Below are 17,621 nucleotides of genomic sequence, written 5' to 3' on the forward strand. Positions count from 1 at the left end.
GGGAGGCACTGTGACTGTCCCATTTTACAGACGGGAAAACTGAGACCCCGAGAGGCGAAAGAGTAGTTGTGTGTGGGTTTGGGTCCCCCAGGAGCCGACAGATGCAGAGATGGCATTAGATGTGCAAGAGATGTGCTGGGGCAGATGCCTGTGAAGGAGGAAGGGGCGGGAGCAGGAGGAGGCAGGGAGGGCCTTCAGGCGGGGATGCTGCTCTGACACCTGGGGAGAGAGGGGGAAGGACGGGGGCCTGGTGGGAGGAGCCCCAGACTGCAGGGCAGCTCTGAGAGAGTGGGCCGGGCTGACGGGCCGCCCAGCGCAGGATGCGCAGGCTGCTGTCACAGAACACGACAGCCTGGGGGGCTCAAACAGCAAATTTATTCTCACGGTTCTGGAAGCTGGAAGGCCAAGGTCGAGGTGCCAGCAGGGTTGGTCTCTGGCGAGGGCTCTCTTCCTGGTTTGCAGGCGGCTGCCGTCTCCCTGTGTCCACACGTGGCCTTTTCTCTGTGCACCGGAGGGGCGCTCTGGGGTCTCTCCCCCTTTTTATAAAGGTCACCAGGTCTCTCGGAGGAGGGCCCCACCCTGGTGACCTCATTTAACCTGAATTACCTCCTTAGAGGCCCATCTCCAAGCACAGTCACATTGGGTTGTCACAGTGGATTTGGGGGGCACGATTCAGTCCACGGCACAAGGGCTGCCTGTTCCGGCGTTGGCCGGAGTGGCCTGGCTCTGCGGGCCCTGTGTGTTCAGTCCTGGGCTGGGGCAGCCCTGGGCGAGCGTGGCCTCTGGCGCGTGCTGTGCTGGATCCGAAGGCGCAGCACCTGGACATGGCCACCAGCTCCCACGGTCATGGTCACACAGGTCCTCTCTTGAAGGGAGAGCTGGTGGCCCGCCCGTGGCTGCCACGGTCGTAGTGATAAAGGCAACACTCACCTGGAGTCGGCAGGGTGCCAGCATCGTCCTGGGGGCGCAGCCTGCTCGTGGAGTCCCTGCACAGCTCCGTGCAGAAGGTCCCGTTGTCACCCCATTTTACTGACCGGGAAACTGAGGCCAGAGAGCCTGACTTTCCCTGAGGGTGTCACGGCAGGGATCTGACCCCCAGCCTCCCAGCCTGGCCCCTCCCCCTGTGTCTGAGGGTGGCTCTGGGCATCTGGAGGATTCACAGCGTTCGCACCTCTTGTGTCAACTTCAGCTGTGAAAGTGTTTAATCATCACCCTCCTTGAGCATCCGGTTCTAAGGGACAGGCCCAGGGCCAGGAGCGCTCACTTCATCAGGACCCCACCTCTCTCTGATGACATCCAGTGTTGGTTGATATGCTTGTAATAGGAGTTTGAAGGCGGAGCCCACAGAGGTCTGGTACTTTGTCCAAGGTCACACAGCAAGCCGGCAGCAAGACCAAGAAGAGAGCCCTCAGTCTCCTGCTTCTGGCCTAATCATAAGAAATTCCCCAAGCCCTGCCTCAAGGCAGCTTGGCCCCCTGCAGAGTCACCTGGCCCTGGGTTCAAATCTCACATCTGCCCCTCTGAGCTAGGCGACCTTGGGCTCAGGGCATCTCGTCTCTCGGCCTTCATTTCCTTGTTGGAAAATGAAGATGGCAGCATCCACCTTACCGGGCTTCACCAGGGGGAAGTGACTCCGCCTCCCTGTGCCTCAGTTTCCCCATCTGTAAATGGGAAAACCACAGGCCCTACCTCACAGTGTCATGGTGAAGACTGAAGAAATTCCAATCCATTTAAAGTGCTCTGGCTGTTAGGATTCGGTCTCAGCCTGACTTTGGCTGAGTCATCTAAACCCCCCCACTTTCTCCCTCAAATTGGGGAGCCAGGAGGCAGTGGAGGGTGGGAAGAAGAGGCCCCAGGGCCCACTCAGCCCTGCCCCCAGCTTGCTGGCAGACTTCAGGGAGGTCACCGAACCCCACTTTCCCCGTCTGTGCACTGGGGGGTGTTGACAAACTGACCTCATAGGTGTGACTTTCCAAGCTGGAGTCTTTGGGCCCCAGAGTGGGGATCAGAGCAGGATTATTGGGCTCTGGGTCCCCGGGCACTGATGGGAACATATGAGTCCAAACCCTGTCCCGAGACTCTGCGGGGTGTCACCGTGCAGACGGCGGCTCCCAGAACACCGAGACGCCAGACATGCTGTCTCCTCTGAGGGTGGTAACAGCCGCCGACACTTAGCAAGCCCTACTGTGCGCCTGGCACTGTACAAACCTCTGCACACGACCCCTCACCCTATCCTCACAACCACCCCTGCAGGCACGGCCCCATTTTACAGATGAGAACATGGAGGCCCCGAGAGGTGAACAACTGTCCAGAGGTCCTTAAAGCATCCTGACGCTCTCAGTCTCTCTTCTACTCTTCCAATAATAATTCCTGGGAAGTAGGAACTGTGATATTTTTCCCACTTGATAAGTGGGGAAACTGAGGCTCAAGGCCCCATGGGATTTGGGCCTAGAGCCGGACTTCAGATTCCACGAGCTTAACCGCTGTGTTCTGCTCTGTACCAGCAAATAAAGGCGAAAAGACGGAGCCTTGGGATCCGCTGAACAAGTGCTGAGTGTCCACCCAGCCCCACTCCTCCAGCCGCTCCCGGGGCACAGGGGTCGCTTCCCCGGGGCAGAGTGCACCAGCAGCAAGGAGTGACCGCAGGGCCTCCGGGCAGAACGAATGGGGGCAACGACATCTTTTGTCTCCTGAGTGTAGTCTTTTGGCCTGGACGGGCGCATGGCCAGCCTGGCCCCCAAGCCATGGCTGGATCTTTTCCACCTGCTTGGAGCCAGAGCGAGCCCTCCGTGGCTCTCCGTGGCCCACTCGGAGCTGCACCCTCCCGTGTTTATCTAACTTCCCTGACCCCGGCAGGCGCGTGTCGCCTTTTTCTTCCTTTCTCAAAATCCAGGACACAATAGGAAGCGTTTCCTTGAACTTATTAAAAAATCCAGACTTGTAAATTAGTTTGTCCGTGTTGTACAAAGGCAGTGCAGATGGACTCATTAGCATGCACACAACAAATAATTATAGATGAATTTTTAGCTGGCCTGCCTAATGCGCTTGCTGGGTTAATTATGTCAATGTATAATTACATCAGCCCAGGGAGACATAATGGCATACCCCGCTGAGCAGGCCCAGCCTAATGACGGGGCGTGGGGGGAGTGCTGACAGAGGAAAGACGGCCGCCTTCCCACGCACCTGCTTACCTCGGCACAAACGCCCATTGTCCCAGCCTCCCGCCACCTAAACAAACAGGCGGGAGGAGATGGATACAATGCAGAGGCGACCTTGTTCCAGCCAGACCTGAAGGCCCCCACGTACAGTCACTGCCCAGTTTCTTCCATCAGCAGATATTTATTGCGTCGGACTGTGTGTCAGGCTTCATTCACCCATAGGGGGTCTAGTGGGGGAGCAAAAACAGATGCGGTCCTGGCCCTGCCTTGTTGTGGAGTTTGCAGTCCAGTAGGTGTTAATTAGGTGGACTTGCAAATCAATAAAAATTTTAAGTACAATGAGTGCTGTGAAGGAAAGGTGCAGGCAGCTGGGAGAGCTCATATCAGAGGACTGACTGGTCAAGGAGGGCTTCCTGGAAGAAGTGGCATTTGAGTTGCAAAGACAAGTAAGCATGAACTGGCTGAAGGGGGGGGGGGTTCCTGGCAGAGGCTCCTGCCTGCACAAAGGCTCTGGGGTGGGAACATGCATTTGAGGGACTGAGAGAAGGCCAGTGTGACTGGTGCTCAGAAAGGCAGGAATAGCAAGGGCTTCCATTTGTTCTGAGCTGACCAAGTGCCAGGCACATGTTAAGCCCTTTCCATGAATCCTCATCACAGCCTCATGAAGTTGGTACTTGTATGTTGAGGCCTTGAGAGGTAGAGTTGTTAGCCGAGGTCACACAGCAATCCCAAGAAGCAAGTACAGATTAGACCAGGACCTGGGGAGTCTGACTCCAGGGTCCGTGCTCTTAATCCCTCTTCCTCCCAGCAGAGATCAGTGGCCAAGAGATGCTGGTGGGAGACCCCAGGGGAGGGACCAGGGAGAGAGAGGGCTCCAGTGCAGCTGAAAGGACTGCGGACCAACCCAGGCCCCTCGGTCTGCAGAGAGGAGGCCCTGGCTTTCCTGGCCCCCGTAAACACTCGCGGGCAGCTGCTGGGGCTGACCTGTCCACACCACTTGGACAGGAAGCCTTTGTGGCATCAGAGAAAGAGACCTAGACTCGAGTGTCACCTCCCCCCTGCACCAGTCACCTGACTTCTCTGAGCCTCAGTTTCCTCATCTGTGAAAACGGGTTGGATCCAAGCCGCCTCCAAGGATGCCAGGAGCATCGTGGGAACCCATTCCACGGACGGGCTTTGTAACCTGGGAGATGCCACGCCAACCTCTGGCATCACCCAGGTGCTCTTAGTACCTGCCCGAGGGCGGGGGGGTGCCACCTGGAAGGAGAGGTGGGGGATTCCAGATCTGAAGGAAGAGCACGTGCTCGCTAGATGCCAGGGTGGGGGAGGAGCAAGTTCCAGGAGGAAGGACCTGCGTGTTCCTCACCTTCTAGCTCTTGGGAGATTGGGAGGCATCCAGGTGTGCATTTCCAGAAAAGCCATTATTTAATGGGCTTTAAATAATCGACCGCGTGTGTCACAAATGGTGGTGCATTGGGCCCAGGTCCACAGAGGGGCACCCCAAGGATCACATGTGCAAGGATGCTGTTGGGGAACCGCAGGTGAGGGAGAACGGAGAGAGAGCTGGGAGAGGCGGGGAGCTGGGGAAGCATCCAGACCGCGTACAGCCTCAGGAAGCGCTGGGCGAGCCCTGGGCCCTCAGAGGAGTCCCGGCTCCCGGAGCAGGTCTGCTGCTATCCGCTTCCTGCTGGCCCTGGCTGGGAAAGCCCGGGAAGTCAGACGGATGGATTTCAGGATCCAACAGCTGGGGGGATGGGAGGGATCCTTGCTCAGTGGTGCTCCCTGTGGTTGGAGCGTGCAAGACACAATCTCAGGGCTGCCACTGATGGCATGGTAGAATCCAGAAAATGCAGTTATTTTGACAACTGTTGTTATTATTCCCAGCTGGGCAGGACACCCACACCTATGGGGACCACAACGCTCCCCTGAGCAGGTGCCTGAAGAAGGCTGCACCCTCATACAGCGGAAAGTCCCCGTTGCTCCCCTAAGCCATCGGAGAGACTCCAGGCGGCTCCTGTGGATGGTCCCCCACCCCAGCTTCCCGTGGAGGCACCCACCACGCTCCACGGCCTCAGCGTCCCCAGCCCCCAGGGCCCCACCACCCCTGTCCTCTCTCTCTGTGCAGACCCCGTGCCTGTGTTTGAGGCGGCGCGTAGCCTAGACGACAGACTGCAGCCCCCCAGCTTCGACCCCAGCGGGCAGCCGCGGCGAGACCTCCACGCCTCGTGGAAGAGGCACCCCGAGCTCCTCGGCCCCAAAGGTACTGATAAGGCCTTCACAGGATGTCCATAATAAACAGTTGGGCTGTGGATCTGCAGTACCAAATTCAGCCCCCCTTGGGCGGCGGTGGGGGGACAGGGACCTCGACTTGATCATTTTAGATGCGGACGGGTTAAGGTACTCTGCTGCTGAGAGACCAACCCCAAGTCTCAGAGGCTGCGTATATCTGAAGGGTGGGGAAGCTGCAGGGGGTGCTCCACGCAGTCACTCGGGGACCAGGCTGCGGTGGTCCTGCCGCCTTCAACACGCGCCATCCAGAAGCACACTGAACGCTGACAACCGGCCAACAGGCAGAGAAAGAATGCGGAGGGTCACGCCGAGATCCAGGCCCGGGAGGAACACACTCGCTTCCGGTCACATCCCATTGGCCAAAACTCGGCCACGTGGCCACACCCTGCTGCAAAGGAGGCTGGGAAATGTAGTCCAGCTGCGTGTCCAGGAGGAGAGGGAAAGGTGAACAAAATCCAGGAGGGTGGTTAAAAAATTCAGCAGGGAGGAGGGGAAGAGTCAGATGTAGGGACACTTGTCTAAGGAATGAATGAGCAGGATTTACCTCCGAGATCAGCAAGGTTACCTTTTTTCTGTAAAGGGCCGGGGAGTAAATGTTTCAGACCATGCAGTTTCCGTGGAAACTACTCAGTTCTGTGTGACAGCAGCCATGGAGAATATGTAAATGAGTGTGCATAGCTGTGTTCCAATAAAACTTTATGTACAAAACAGGTGGTGGGCCGGGTTTGGCCTGTGGGAAGATAAAATGGGCTGAGGTCTGTCAGGTGAGAGCTTGACAGGAAGTTGCTTCTCAGGAAATGTCCACTCTCTGACACTCTCCATGTCACAGCTCCCTCCCTTCCCTCCATGTGCCTAGTGAGCACCTACTGTATGCCTGGCCCTGGGCAGAGTCTTCTGGGGAAGACTTACAGTGACTAAAATACAGCACCTTGCCAACTCTGTTCCTGCACCCAGAATGCCCTTCCAGCCATCCCTGACAAGCCAGGACCTGGCAGTTCTTCAGCCTCAGCTCACGTATAGGCGCCTCTATGAAGCCTCCAAGGTTCCCCAGCACGTCCTTCATCTGAGGTCCCCCGGGCTGTGACCTTCCCTCTGTAGGAATAATAGCAGCTTTGGGAACCACCTCCCGAAAGCGTTTGCTCTGTGCCGTGAGCCTTTCACACAGCATCCCACTGTCTCCCGGCACCAAGCTTCTGAGGGGTCACTGGCCCCACTGTACAGGTGGGGAAACTGAGTCAGAGGCAGCAGGTGGCCACACGGGCACTCAGACCAAGGGCCCTTGACCTCCTTCCTGGGCTGCATTTCTCCTTGAGGACACTTGTCACTCCGCGTCACGATGGTCAAACCTCGTCTTTTTGTTCACTGCTATAGCCTGAGCACCTGGAACATTCCCCGTGTTTCTGTGTGTGTGTGTGTGTGTGTGTGTGTAAGAACGAGCCAGGCCCTGACCAGTGTGGCACCCCCTCGAGGGGCTCACTCTGCAATCCCCCCACATCTGCAATCATCATTGCACCAGACTCATGATAGGAGCTTAATGACTAGGACAGGACTTAACTGAGTCGCTCGGGCCCAGATTTTGGAGTTCTTGAGCCACCCACCCTAGACGGCCGGCCCCTGAGCACTCTGTCTCCCTGTGATGAATTCAGTGCTGAGGGCACACACTGCCCCCAGGATGAGCCGCCACAGAGCCTGAAAGGGGACGTGATGTTGCTCTGCCCTGGGCACCTGCAGGTGAGGTGGGCGATGACCGAGCGTCTGAGTGTGCGCCCCGACTGCGGGGAGGGAACAGTGTGGGGGGTCCTCGGTAAGTCAAACCCCGAGTTACCCCACGGCCCAGCAGTTCCCCTCCCAGGTCTGTACCCCAGAGAATGGAAAACAGGTGCTCAAACAAAAACGTGACATGAATGTTGATAGCAGCTTTCTTCACAACAGCCAAATGGTGGAAACAACCTAAATGTCCACGAATGGATGAGTGGAAAAGCAAGATGGGGCGTACTCATAAAACGGAATATTATTCAGCCATGAAAAGGAATGGAGGTCTGATACACGCTACCACCTGGATGAGCCTTGAAAACATTATGCCAAGTGAAAGTAGCCAGTCGCAAAAGGACCTACATTATGATTCCAGTGATCTGAAATATCTGCAGTATGCAAATCCGTAGACAGAAAGCAGATGGGTGGTTGCCAGGGGCTGGGGGAGGGGGAATGGGAGTGACCAACTGCTTAATAGGGACGAGTTTCCTTTTAGGGTGGTGACAATGTTCTGAAGTGAGTGGTAACAGTTGCACAATATCGTGAACATACTAAATGTCACTGAATTGTACACTTTAAAATGGCTAAATTGGTGAATTTTATGTTATGTTTATTTTACCACAACGTTTAAAAAAATAAGATGAAGGCCCAGGAGGCGGGAACAGGTCTGAGAGCGCAAGGGAAGCCTCTGGTGAGCTGTCCGAGGCTGGCCCCGTGGGGACTCGACTTTCATGCCCGCGCGCTCGCCACAGCTGCAGCCCAGCCGTCCGTGATGACAGTGATCCCGACAGCCGTGCTCCCTCCGACGCCCGAGTGTGGGAAATTGATTCTTGTCCCAGCACGATTGGTCGATGGATCGGGTGTGCCGAGAGCGGCTCTGGCTGTCCCCTGCTCTCAGCGACGGGTGGCCCCTCTTTTTCTCCCTCCAGAGCAGAGAGAGGGGACGTCTCCGGCCGGGCCCACGCTGACCGAGGGGAGCCGCCTCCCGGGTGTTCCCAGCAAGGCCCTCCTGACAGAAACTTTGCTGCAGAGAAATGAGGCAGAGAAACAAAAGTGAGTGGGGGACGGGCAAGCCCCTGCTGCCCCCTGGCCAGGAGGTGGGACCCAGAGTCACCCCTGCCTGCAAGCCTCGGGGAATCCAGACACGGATTGGAGATGGAGATGCAGCCTGGGTTCAAGCCCCCCCTCAGCGGCTCAGCGGCCAGCCCTGGGCAGGTCACATCACCTCTCTGAGCCTCAGTTTCCCCATCTGGAAAATGGGGCTAATGTCAGGGTTGTCCAGGGAAACAGAACCAGCAGGATTTCTTTTTAATGAATTAAGAGATGTAGTTCAACGATTGGCCTGGCAAGTCTGAACTGGTCGAGCCAGCCAGCAGGCTGGAAACTGTCAGGCAGGAGTCAGTGCTGCAGTCTTGAGGCAGAATTTCTTCCTCCTCGGTTTTGTTCTGAAGACCTTCAACTGATTAGATGCGGCCCACCCACATTATTGAGACTCTTCTCCTTTACTTAACATCAGCTGATTGTAGATGTTAACCCCATCTACAGAATCCCTTCATGGCAACACCTGGGTCAGTGTGTGACTGAGTAACTGGGTACTGTAGCCCAGCAAGTGGACACATCACACTGACCATCACAGGCAGTATCACCTCCTAGTGTGCCGTGGGGATGGAATGAGGTGACGCCTTAGCTCAGTGCTCACACGGAGGGGTGCGTGGCAGTAGGTGGTCGCCCTTACAGCTGGCGCGGTGGTAAAAACGTATGGGTTCCTGGGGCGTTTCTAGGACAGTTCCCTGGTGGTCATTTCATTTATCCTTTCTTTCATTCACTTATTCCTTCCTTCATTCATTCCACATATTTGTGGAGTTACCTGCCGTGTGCCAGGCACTGTTCTGGGGACACAGCAGTGAATACAGTGGACCAAACCTCTAGTGAGGAAGACACAAATCAACAAGATAAATAAATGGTGTGCTGGATGATCAGGGTTGTGAAGAAAAACAGCAGGAGGTGGGGGTGTAAAATGGGCGGCTGAAGTTTTAAACAGGGTGTTGGGGGAGGCCTCACAGAGAAGCTGAGCACAGCCCTGAGGAGGTGAGGGCGTGAGCTCTGCAGGTGTATAGGGGCAGGGTGTGACAGGGAACAGCCAGTGCAAAGGCCCTAAGGCAGGAACAGGCCTGTTAGCTGGAGTGGAGGGAGAGGGGCAGGATGTCAGATCGAGGTAGGCGGGGCCCCTTCCTAGAGTCACTTCAGACCGTGTAAGGCCCGGGGCTTTGCATCAGCCGTCCCCCAGTGCAGCCAGGTCCCCACGCTGAATGTGCCTCACTACACCAACCGAGCAGACCCATCAGAAACCCCATTTTACAGACGAGGAAACTGAGGCCCAGAGAGGCCAGGTCACGGCTGCTGCAGGCCCCCTGGAATGCTGCCAGAAACGTAACTGGCAGCCACAATGGAGGGCACACGGCCAGCAGAAGAGCAGGGCAGCCAGGCGGCTGCCTGTCGTGTGTAAGGGCTCGTTATAGAGACGGGTGCAGACCGCAGGGTGGCCGAGGGGCTAGGAGGCCGGGGCGGGCCGTCCACACATCTGCAGCCCCGTCTCTCCACAGGGGCCTTCAAGAAGTACAGATCACTTTGGCAGCCAGACTGGGGGAGGCCGAGGAGAAGATCAAGGTCCTACATTCTGGTATGTGTCTGGCACGTGTCCCCTGCCCTCACGCTGCGACCCGGCCATCAGACCAGGAGGCCCAGAGGGAGGAGCGGGAGCAGACGGTGACACTGTGAACACGGGCTCAGGCGTTCTAGAATCAGGAAGGCAAGAAGGGAGTTGGGAAGGGAAAGACCTACATTACCCAGCAGGGGTCTGAGCCCCAGTCCCCGGAGGCCACAGTGCCGTGGACAGAGGGCTTGAGAGAGAATTAAGTCAGGAGGGGCAAACGCAGCGTCTACAGGGGCCGGGCATGCCACCAAGCCGGCTGGGTTAGGGAAGGCAGTAGGACAGCGTGGGGACTGGGGCAAACAGGAGAACCAAGGCCTTGTCTGAAGAGGTGGCTCCTGCTGAGCACCAGCCAGGCACTGCCGTACGGCCCAGTGTGGCCGGTCCCTTTAGTTTTCCTAGAGAAATCAGAACTCTGGGGTTTTATGAGATATTCCTCATTTATTATAATATACACGTATCTGTTGACTTTGTTGCTCCTCCCCGCCCCCCTCACCTGCCGGGTCTGGAACTCAGGGTGGGTGAGCTCATGGGAGGGTGGCCCCCCAGGGCCTGGAGTGGCTCGAGGCGGGCCACGCGACAGACGGCCCTCCCTTACCCGGGCCCCCTGAGCCTCACAGACGCTGAGGGTCATCTGGTCTGCCGTCCACCCGGCCGCTCCACAGCCCTCCCGCCAGCATGAAGCCCCTCTGGGGCCAGACACTCGCTCCTGTCGCCAGTCCTAACTGAGAGAATGGCTTCCCTCACCACCCCAGGCCCCACAGACGAGTGGCTCTCACCCCCTGGGGCGCAGAGCCTCACCCTGGCTCTTTACCTTTCCCAGCGTTAAAGGCCACGCAGACGGAGCTGCTGGAGCTGCGGCGGAAGTACGATGAGGCGGCGGCGTCCAAGTAAGTGAACACGCTGCTGGGGTATGCCTCCTCCCTCTGACCCTCCCAGACCTGCCCCCTCCCTCTGAGCCTCCCAGACCTGCCCCCTCCCTCTGACCCTCCCAGACCTGCCTCCTCCCTCTGAGCCTCCCAGACCTGCCTCCTCCCTCTGAGCCTCCCAGACCTGCCTCCTCCTCTGACCCTCCCAGACCTGCCCCCTCCCTCTGAGCCTCCCAGACCTGCCTCCTCCTCTGACCCTCCCAGACCTGCCTCCTCCCTCTGAGCCTCCCAGACCTGCCTCCTCCTCTGACCCTCCAGACCTGCCCCCTCCCTCTGAGCCTCCCAGACCTGCCTCCTCCTCTGACCCTCCAGACCTGCCTCCTCCCTCTGACCCTCCCAGACCTGCCTCCTCCTCTGACCCTCCCAGACCTGCCCCCTCCCTCTGAGCCTCCCAGACCTGCCTCCTCCTCTGACCCTCCCAGACCTGCCTCCTCCCTCTGAGCCTCCCAGACCTGCCTCCTCCTCTGACCCTCCCAGACCTGCCTCCTCCCTCTGACCCTCCAGACCTGCCTCCTCCCTCTGACCCTCCAGACCTGCCTCCTCCCTCTGACCCTCCAGACCTGCCTCCTCCCTCTGACCCTCCAGACCTGCCTCCTCCCTCTGAGCCTCCCAGACCTGCCCCCTCCCTCTGAGCCTCCCAGACCTGCCCCCTCCCTCTGAGCCTCCCAGACCTGCCTCCTCCCTCTGAGCCTCCCAGACCTGCCCCCTCCCTCTGACCCTCCAGACCTGCCTCCTCCTCTAACCCTCCAGACCTGCCCCCTCCCTCTGAGCCTCCCAGACCTGCCCCCTCCCTCTGACCCTCCAGACCTGCCTCCTCCTCTAACCCTCCAGACCTGCCCCCTCCCTCTGAGCCTCCCAGACCTGCCTCCTCCCTCTGACCCTCCAGACCTGCCTCCTCCCTCTGAGCCTCCCAGACCTGCCCCCTCCCTCTGACCCTCCAGACCTGCCTCCTCCTCTAACCCTCCAGACCTGCCCCCTCCCTCTGAGCCTCCCAGACCTGCCCCCTCCCTCTGACCCTCCAGACCTGCCTCCTCCTCTAACCCTCCAGACCTGCCCCCTCCCTCTGAGCCTCCCAGACCTGCCTCCTCCTCTGACCCTCCAGACCTGCCTCCTCCCTCTGACCCTCCAGACCTGCCTCCTCCCTCTGAGCCTCCCAGACCTGCCTCCTCCTCTGACCCTCCAGACCTGCCTCCTCCCTCTGAGCCTCCCAGACCTGCCTCCTCCCTCTGACCCTCCAGACCTGCCCCCTCCCTCTGAGCCTCCCAGACCTGCCTCCTCCTCTGACCCTCCAGACCTGCCCCCTCCCTCTGAGCCTCCCAGACCTGCCTCCTCCTCTGACCCTCCAGACCTGCCTCCTCCTCTGACCCTCCAGACCTGCCTCCTCCCTCTGAGCCTCCAGACCTGCCCCCTCCCTCTGACCCTCCAGACCTGCCCCCTCCCTCTGACCCTCCAGACCTGCCTCCTCCCTCTGACCCTCCAGACCTGCCCCCTCCCTCTGAGCCTCCCAGACCTGCCTCCTCCTCTGACCCTCCAGACCTGCCCCCTCCCTCTGAGCCTCCCAGACCTGCCTCCTCCTCTGACCCTCCAGACCTGCCTCCTCCTCTGACCCTCCAGACCTGCCTCCTCCCTCTGACCCTCCAGACCTGCCTCCTCCCTCTGACCCTCCAGACCTGCCTCCTCCCTCTGACCCTCCAGACCTGCCTCCTCCCTCTGACCCTCCAGACCTGCCTCCTCCCTCTGACCCTCCAGACCTGCCTCCTCCCTCTGAGCCTCCCAGACCTGCCCCCTCCCTCTGAGCCTCCCAGACCTGCCCCCTCCCTCTGAGCCTCCCAGACCTGCCTCCTCCCTCTGAGCCTCCCAGACCTGCCCCCTCCCTCTGACCCTCCAGACCTGCCTCCTCCTCTAACCCTCCAGACCTGCCCCCTCCCTCTGAGCCTCCCAGACCTGCCCCCTCCCTCTGACCCTCCAGACCTGCCTCCTCCTCTAACCCTCCAGACCTGCCCCCTCCCTCTGAGCCTCCCAGACCTGCCTCCTCCCTCTGACCCTCCAGACCTGCCTCCTCCCTCTGAGCCTCCCAGACCTGCCCCCTCCCTCTGACCCTCCAGACCTGCCTCCTCCTCTAACCCTCCAGACCTGCCCCCTCCCTCTGAGCCTCCCAGACCTGCCCCCTCCCTCTGACCCTCCAGACCTGCCTCCTCCTCTAACCCTCCAGACCTGCCCCCTCCCTCTGAGCCTCCCAGACCTGCCTCCTCCTCTGACCCTCCAGACCTGCCTCCTCCCTCTGACCCTCCAGACCTGCCTCCTCCCTCTGAGCCTCCCAGACCTGCCTCCTCCTCTGACCCTCCAGACCTGCCTCCTCCCTCTGAGCCTCCCAGACCTGCCTCCTCCCTCTGACCCTCCAGACCTGCCCCCTCCCTCTGAGCCTCCCAGACCTGCCTCCTCCTCTGACCCTCCAGACCTGCCCCCTCCCTCTGAGCCTCCCAGACCTGCCTCCTCCTCTGACCCTCCAGACCTGCCTCCTCCTCTGACCCTCCAGACCTGCCTCCTCCCTCTGAGCCTCCAGACCTGCCCCCTCCCTCTGACCCTCCAGACCTGCCCCCTCCCTCTGACCCTCCAGACCTGCCTCCTCCCTCTGACCCTCCAGACCTGCCCCCTCCCTCTGAGCCTCCCAGACCTGCCTCCTCCTCTGACCCTCCAGACCTGCCCCCTCCCTCTGAGCCTCCCAGACCTGCCTCCTCCTCTGACCCTCCAGACCTGCCTCCTCCTCTGACCCTCCAGACCTGCCTCCTCCCTCTGAGCCTCCAGACCTGCCCCCTCCCTCTGACCCTCCAGACCTGCCCCCTCCCTCTGACCCTCCAGACCTGCCTCCTCCCTCTGAGCCTCCCAGACCTGCCTCCTCCCTCTGACCCTCCAGACCTGCCCCCTCCCTCTGAGCCTCCCAGACCTGCCTCCTCCTCTGACCCTCCAGACCTGCCTCCTCCCTCTGACCCTCCAGACCTGCCTCCTCCCTCTGAGCCTCCCAGACCTGCCCCCTCCTCTGACCCTCCAGACCTGCCCCCTCCCTCTGACCCTCCAGACCTGCCTCCTCCCTCTGAGCCTCCCAGACCTGCCTCCTCTTTCTGACTCTTCTCCCTCTGCCTCTCTGCCTGAGCCTCCCATTGCATTGAGCACCCTCTGCTCCCCGCGGGCACAGGCACACAGCTGTTCACCAGTCATTTGCTGTGCCGTCAGAGCAGCACAGACTGTAAATGACATCCTGGGTCACGGGCTGAGCAGGATTTGCTGGGCAGGGGCCTCCGCCTCGCCCCAGCCTCCTGGGGCTGTCCCCACTCCCCAGCTCCGCAGTCCAACCCTCCAGCGCAAGACCCCTGGGTTCAGGCAGGAGCTGGGGGTGTGAGGACGGGCCGGGGCCCTGGCGGCCAGCAGAAGCCCTCCCTCAGGGCCTCGTCTTTCCATCTCAGGGCAGATGAAGTCGGGCTGATCATGACCAACCTGGAGAAAGCTAACCAGGTGAGGAGACGTGTGCCGGGTTCCTTCTGCCCGGGGTGGGGTCTCGGGCTGGGGACGTGTGCCAGGCTCACCCTGCCTGGGGCGGGGTCTCGGGCTGGGCTGGAGGAGGAGCTGAGCTCAGTCAACGTGTATTGAACCGCGCGCCCTGCTGAGTGCCGGGGCCCAGGCCATACCCTCACCAAGCTCTCGGCGGGGAGGGCGCGGTGCAGACAGAATGCTGGGAACGAGGGTGACCCGGGCCGCAGCAGTCAGGGAAGGGGCACCTGACCGAGACTCAGGGGTCAGAGAAGTTGTCCCGGAGGAGGGCCCTGGAGCTGAGCCCTGACGAATAAATGGAGAACGTAGAGGGATGGCGCTCCAGGCCATGGAACAGCCTGGGCAAGGGCCAGGAGGCGGCCTGCAGAGCCAGCTGGGAGGCCTCTCCGGGTGTCTCCAGGGAGCAGGAGGAGGGAGCAGAGCAGTGACCAGCGATCCCAGCCCGCCAGTGTCTGTCCCCAGGCCAAGCTGGGACACGGGTCTCTCCCAGCCCGACTGAGTGAGGAGCCATGTTCCACAGAGCTGGGGGTGGTGACAAGGGACAAGCCCAGGGCTGCTTCTCTCCTCCCCTCCCTCCCTCCCCACGCGGGGTGTCCCCCAGCCTCCTCACTGACCCCAGCCATGCCAGCCCAGCAGTGGGTGGACCCCAACCCCTCCCTGGGGCACCCATCTTCTAGTGCCCCTCGAGCCTCTCCGAGTCTCCGTCTTCACATACACGCGTGGGGTTCCCTCGTCCTGCCGTCCTCTGGCTTCGCTTGTGTTGCCATCTGGTGGGCAGAGCTGGGCAGGACTTTGAAAGGTGAGGCGTGGTCGTGCGGTCTGGTCTGGAGTCTCGTGGGCCCCCCAGTTCTCTCCCTCAGCTCCCTGCAAGGCTGGCAGCGGGCGGCATGGCCAGGAGGGGCCAGCGATGCGACAGGGCCGGTGGTCCTTCCCCTGGGGGTGGTTGAGCGAGGCCGGAGGACGACACTGCGGCCGGGTCCTAAAGCCCAGCCGCTGTTCTTTTGAGGAAGGGTGTTCCAGGCAGAAGGCGCGCAGAGGCAAAGGCCCAGAGGCGTGGCCGTGCGGGCACCCGGGCAGGGCGCTCCCTCCTGCAGAGGAAACCTGGGAAAGAATAGCATTTTTAGGTTAATTTTTGGAATAGGTAATCTATTTACACAGTTCAAAACTCCAAAAGGTACATCAGGGCATGCCCGGGACCTCCGTGTCCCCTCCTCTGGCAGCCTCTCTTCCCAGTTTCTGGGGTCTCCTTCCAGAGATGCTCCATCCAATCACAAGCCCATGAATATATCCATTTTTAACCCTTTTTAAAACAAAAGCGATAGGATAATATACACACCCTCCTGAACTTACTTTTTCCACGTACGTGTCTTAGAGCTCCTTCCGTCTCCGTCTAAAGCGGTTCCTTCTGTCCTAGGGCTGCGTGGTGCTGCGCCACGTGGGCGCACCGTCCTCTAACCCGGGGGAACTTTCTGTAAAGGGTCAGAGCGTACATACTGCAGCTGTGCAGGTCTCCGTCACAGCCGTTCAGCTTTGCCATATGGGAAAGCACAGACGATATGGAAACGAATGGGCGAGGCTGTGTTCCGGGAAAACAGGCAGAAACAGGCAGCGGGCTGCCGCCTGCCGACCCATGGTCTGACAGTCCCCTGTTGAGGAACACTTAGGGTACTTGCAGTCTTTTCCCATCATCCTCAACACCGCAGTGAACAACCTTGTACAGAGATCATCTCAGACGTGCACGCGCCACTATACAGGGTGAATTCCTAGAGGTGGAGAAAAGAGATCGCAGAGTGGTTGGAAGAGGGAGCATTTTTCAAAAATGTTTATTTTTCGGAATATAAGACTAAAACCTGCTCATTATAGAAAGGGTGGAGAAGAACATAAATGTCATCATGTTAGGTTTTTAATATCTGTGTTTATTAACTATCCTGAGTGTGAGCAAGAGGATGCTGGAGCAGAGCAGATCAGTATTAGTACTTACTTAGTAATGACCACAGCCGTTTGCCCCAGGTCTGACCCTGGGGGACAAGCTGAGAACCAGGCGTCATCCCACATGCACCAGAGTTTGTCCCGTAGGCGAGGCACCCCCAAACGTGAATGTGGTGACGTCGGAGATGGGCCTCCTGAGAGAGGGAGAGACGCCTGTCTCCCGAGCGTCAGGAGGAACAGGATGAGAACCCTGGATGTTTAGTGTTTGGACTGCACCTCCGTCTCCCCAGGGGAAGATCCGACTAGGAGCTTTAACCCAGCTTCACATCCCAGCCGTGTGTCCGTGGCCTGGGTCTCACCCCCCTGAAATGGAAACACCCCTCCAGGGAGGCAACTCTGGATCTCTCACAGGCTCCTCAGTCGTCAGGTGACTTCCAAGGCTTGTCTTTCAGCCCAGATCCCAAGTTTCAGTCACATTTGCTCAGAAACCCCTAACTGGGCAGAAACATAAAAATATTTTCTCTACCACCCCACACACCCACAAGCTTTCCCCAAACAAAACTGACTTGAACCATGTCTGGAACAAGGCAGGATCCCAATAAATAAATAGCAAATTGACTAAAAGTAAATTAATGAGACGTGAACAGGATGTATGTGGGTCTCGTGTGCGTGTAGTGGGCACAGCATCCGGATTGCCAGGGTCAGCGTGTGAGTTAAACATAATCACGATGACCAGTGTCTCCAGCTGAGGGCGAAATACAGCCCAGCTCTTATAATTTCCTGAGTAGTGGCCCAAGCCCCCGTATACCCTGATGAGGTCAATAAAGTAACCAGTTACTGACACACTGGTGTGTGATGGGCATCAAGCTAAGAGACCTCATGAGCTATATTCCAACAGGTCACTTACTTTGCAGAACAACCCCATGAGACAGTTGCTTTTATAGTCCCCGTTTTACGGATAGGGACACTGCGGCTGGGGAGAGGAAGTCTCTTGCCCAAGGTCACACAACCAGGAAGTGAGAAAGTACAGATTTCCCTCCAAAACCACAGGCTACGTTGTTAACATTTGGGTCCTTCCTTCCGGGCCTTTTTCTTAGAAATTCTTAAGGAGTTAAGATCCACCATAGACCCAGTTTGGTCAACTGTGGCTTCCAATTTCGATGTATTTCAGCACGCCCCTGCAGTAGATGTATTTTATTCCCCCCATTTCACAGAAGGAAACTGAGCCCCAGGCAGGGGAAGGGACCTGCCCAGGGGCCTGCAGCAGCCTGTGGGCTGGGAAGACGCCTCTGCGACACCCTCCAGGAC

At 59.1% G+C, this 17,621-nt stretch overlaps 1 protein-coding gene across 1 annotated transcript in view; it reads left to right on the forward strand.

The window, feature by feature from the left end:
- The window catches only part of CUX2 (cut like homeobox 2), a 251,201-nt gene that overhangs the window by 204,788 nt on the left and 28,792 nt on the right, over positions 1 to 17,621 (forward strand). Inside the window, 5 exon segments of the mRNA XM_058531414.1 lie at positions 5,284 to 5,418; positions 8,129 to 8,252; positions 9,803 to 9,879; positions 10,733 to 10,799; positions 14,300 to 14,348. Of these exon segments, the coding sequence (XP_058387397.1) occupies positions 5,284 to 5,418; positions 8,129 to 8,252; positions 9,803 to 9,879; positions 10,733 to 10,799; positions 14,300 to 14,348 (452 nt within the window).

Source organism: Diceros bicornis, chromosome 35 (assembly GCF_020826845.1).
Source record: "Diceros bicornis minor isolate mBicDic1 chromosome 35, mDicBic1.mat.cur, whole genome shotgun sequence".
Lineage (NCBI taxonomy): Eukaryota > Metazoa > Chordata > Mammalia > Perissodactyla > Rhinocerotidae > Diceros > Diceros bicornis.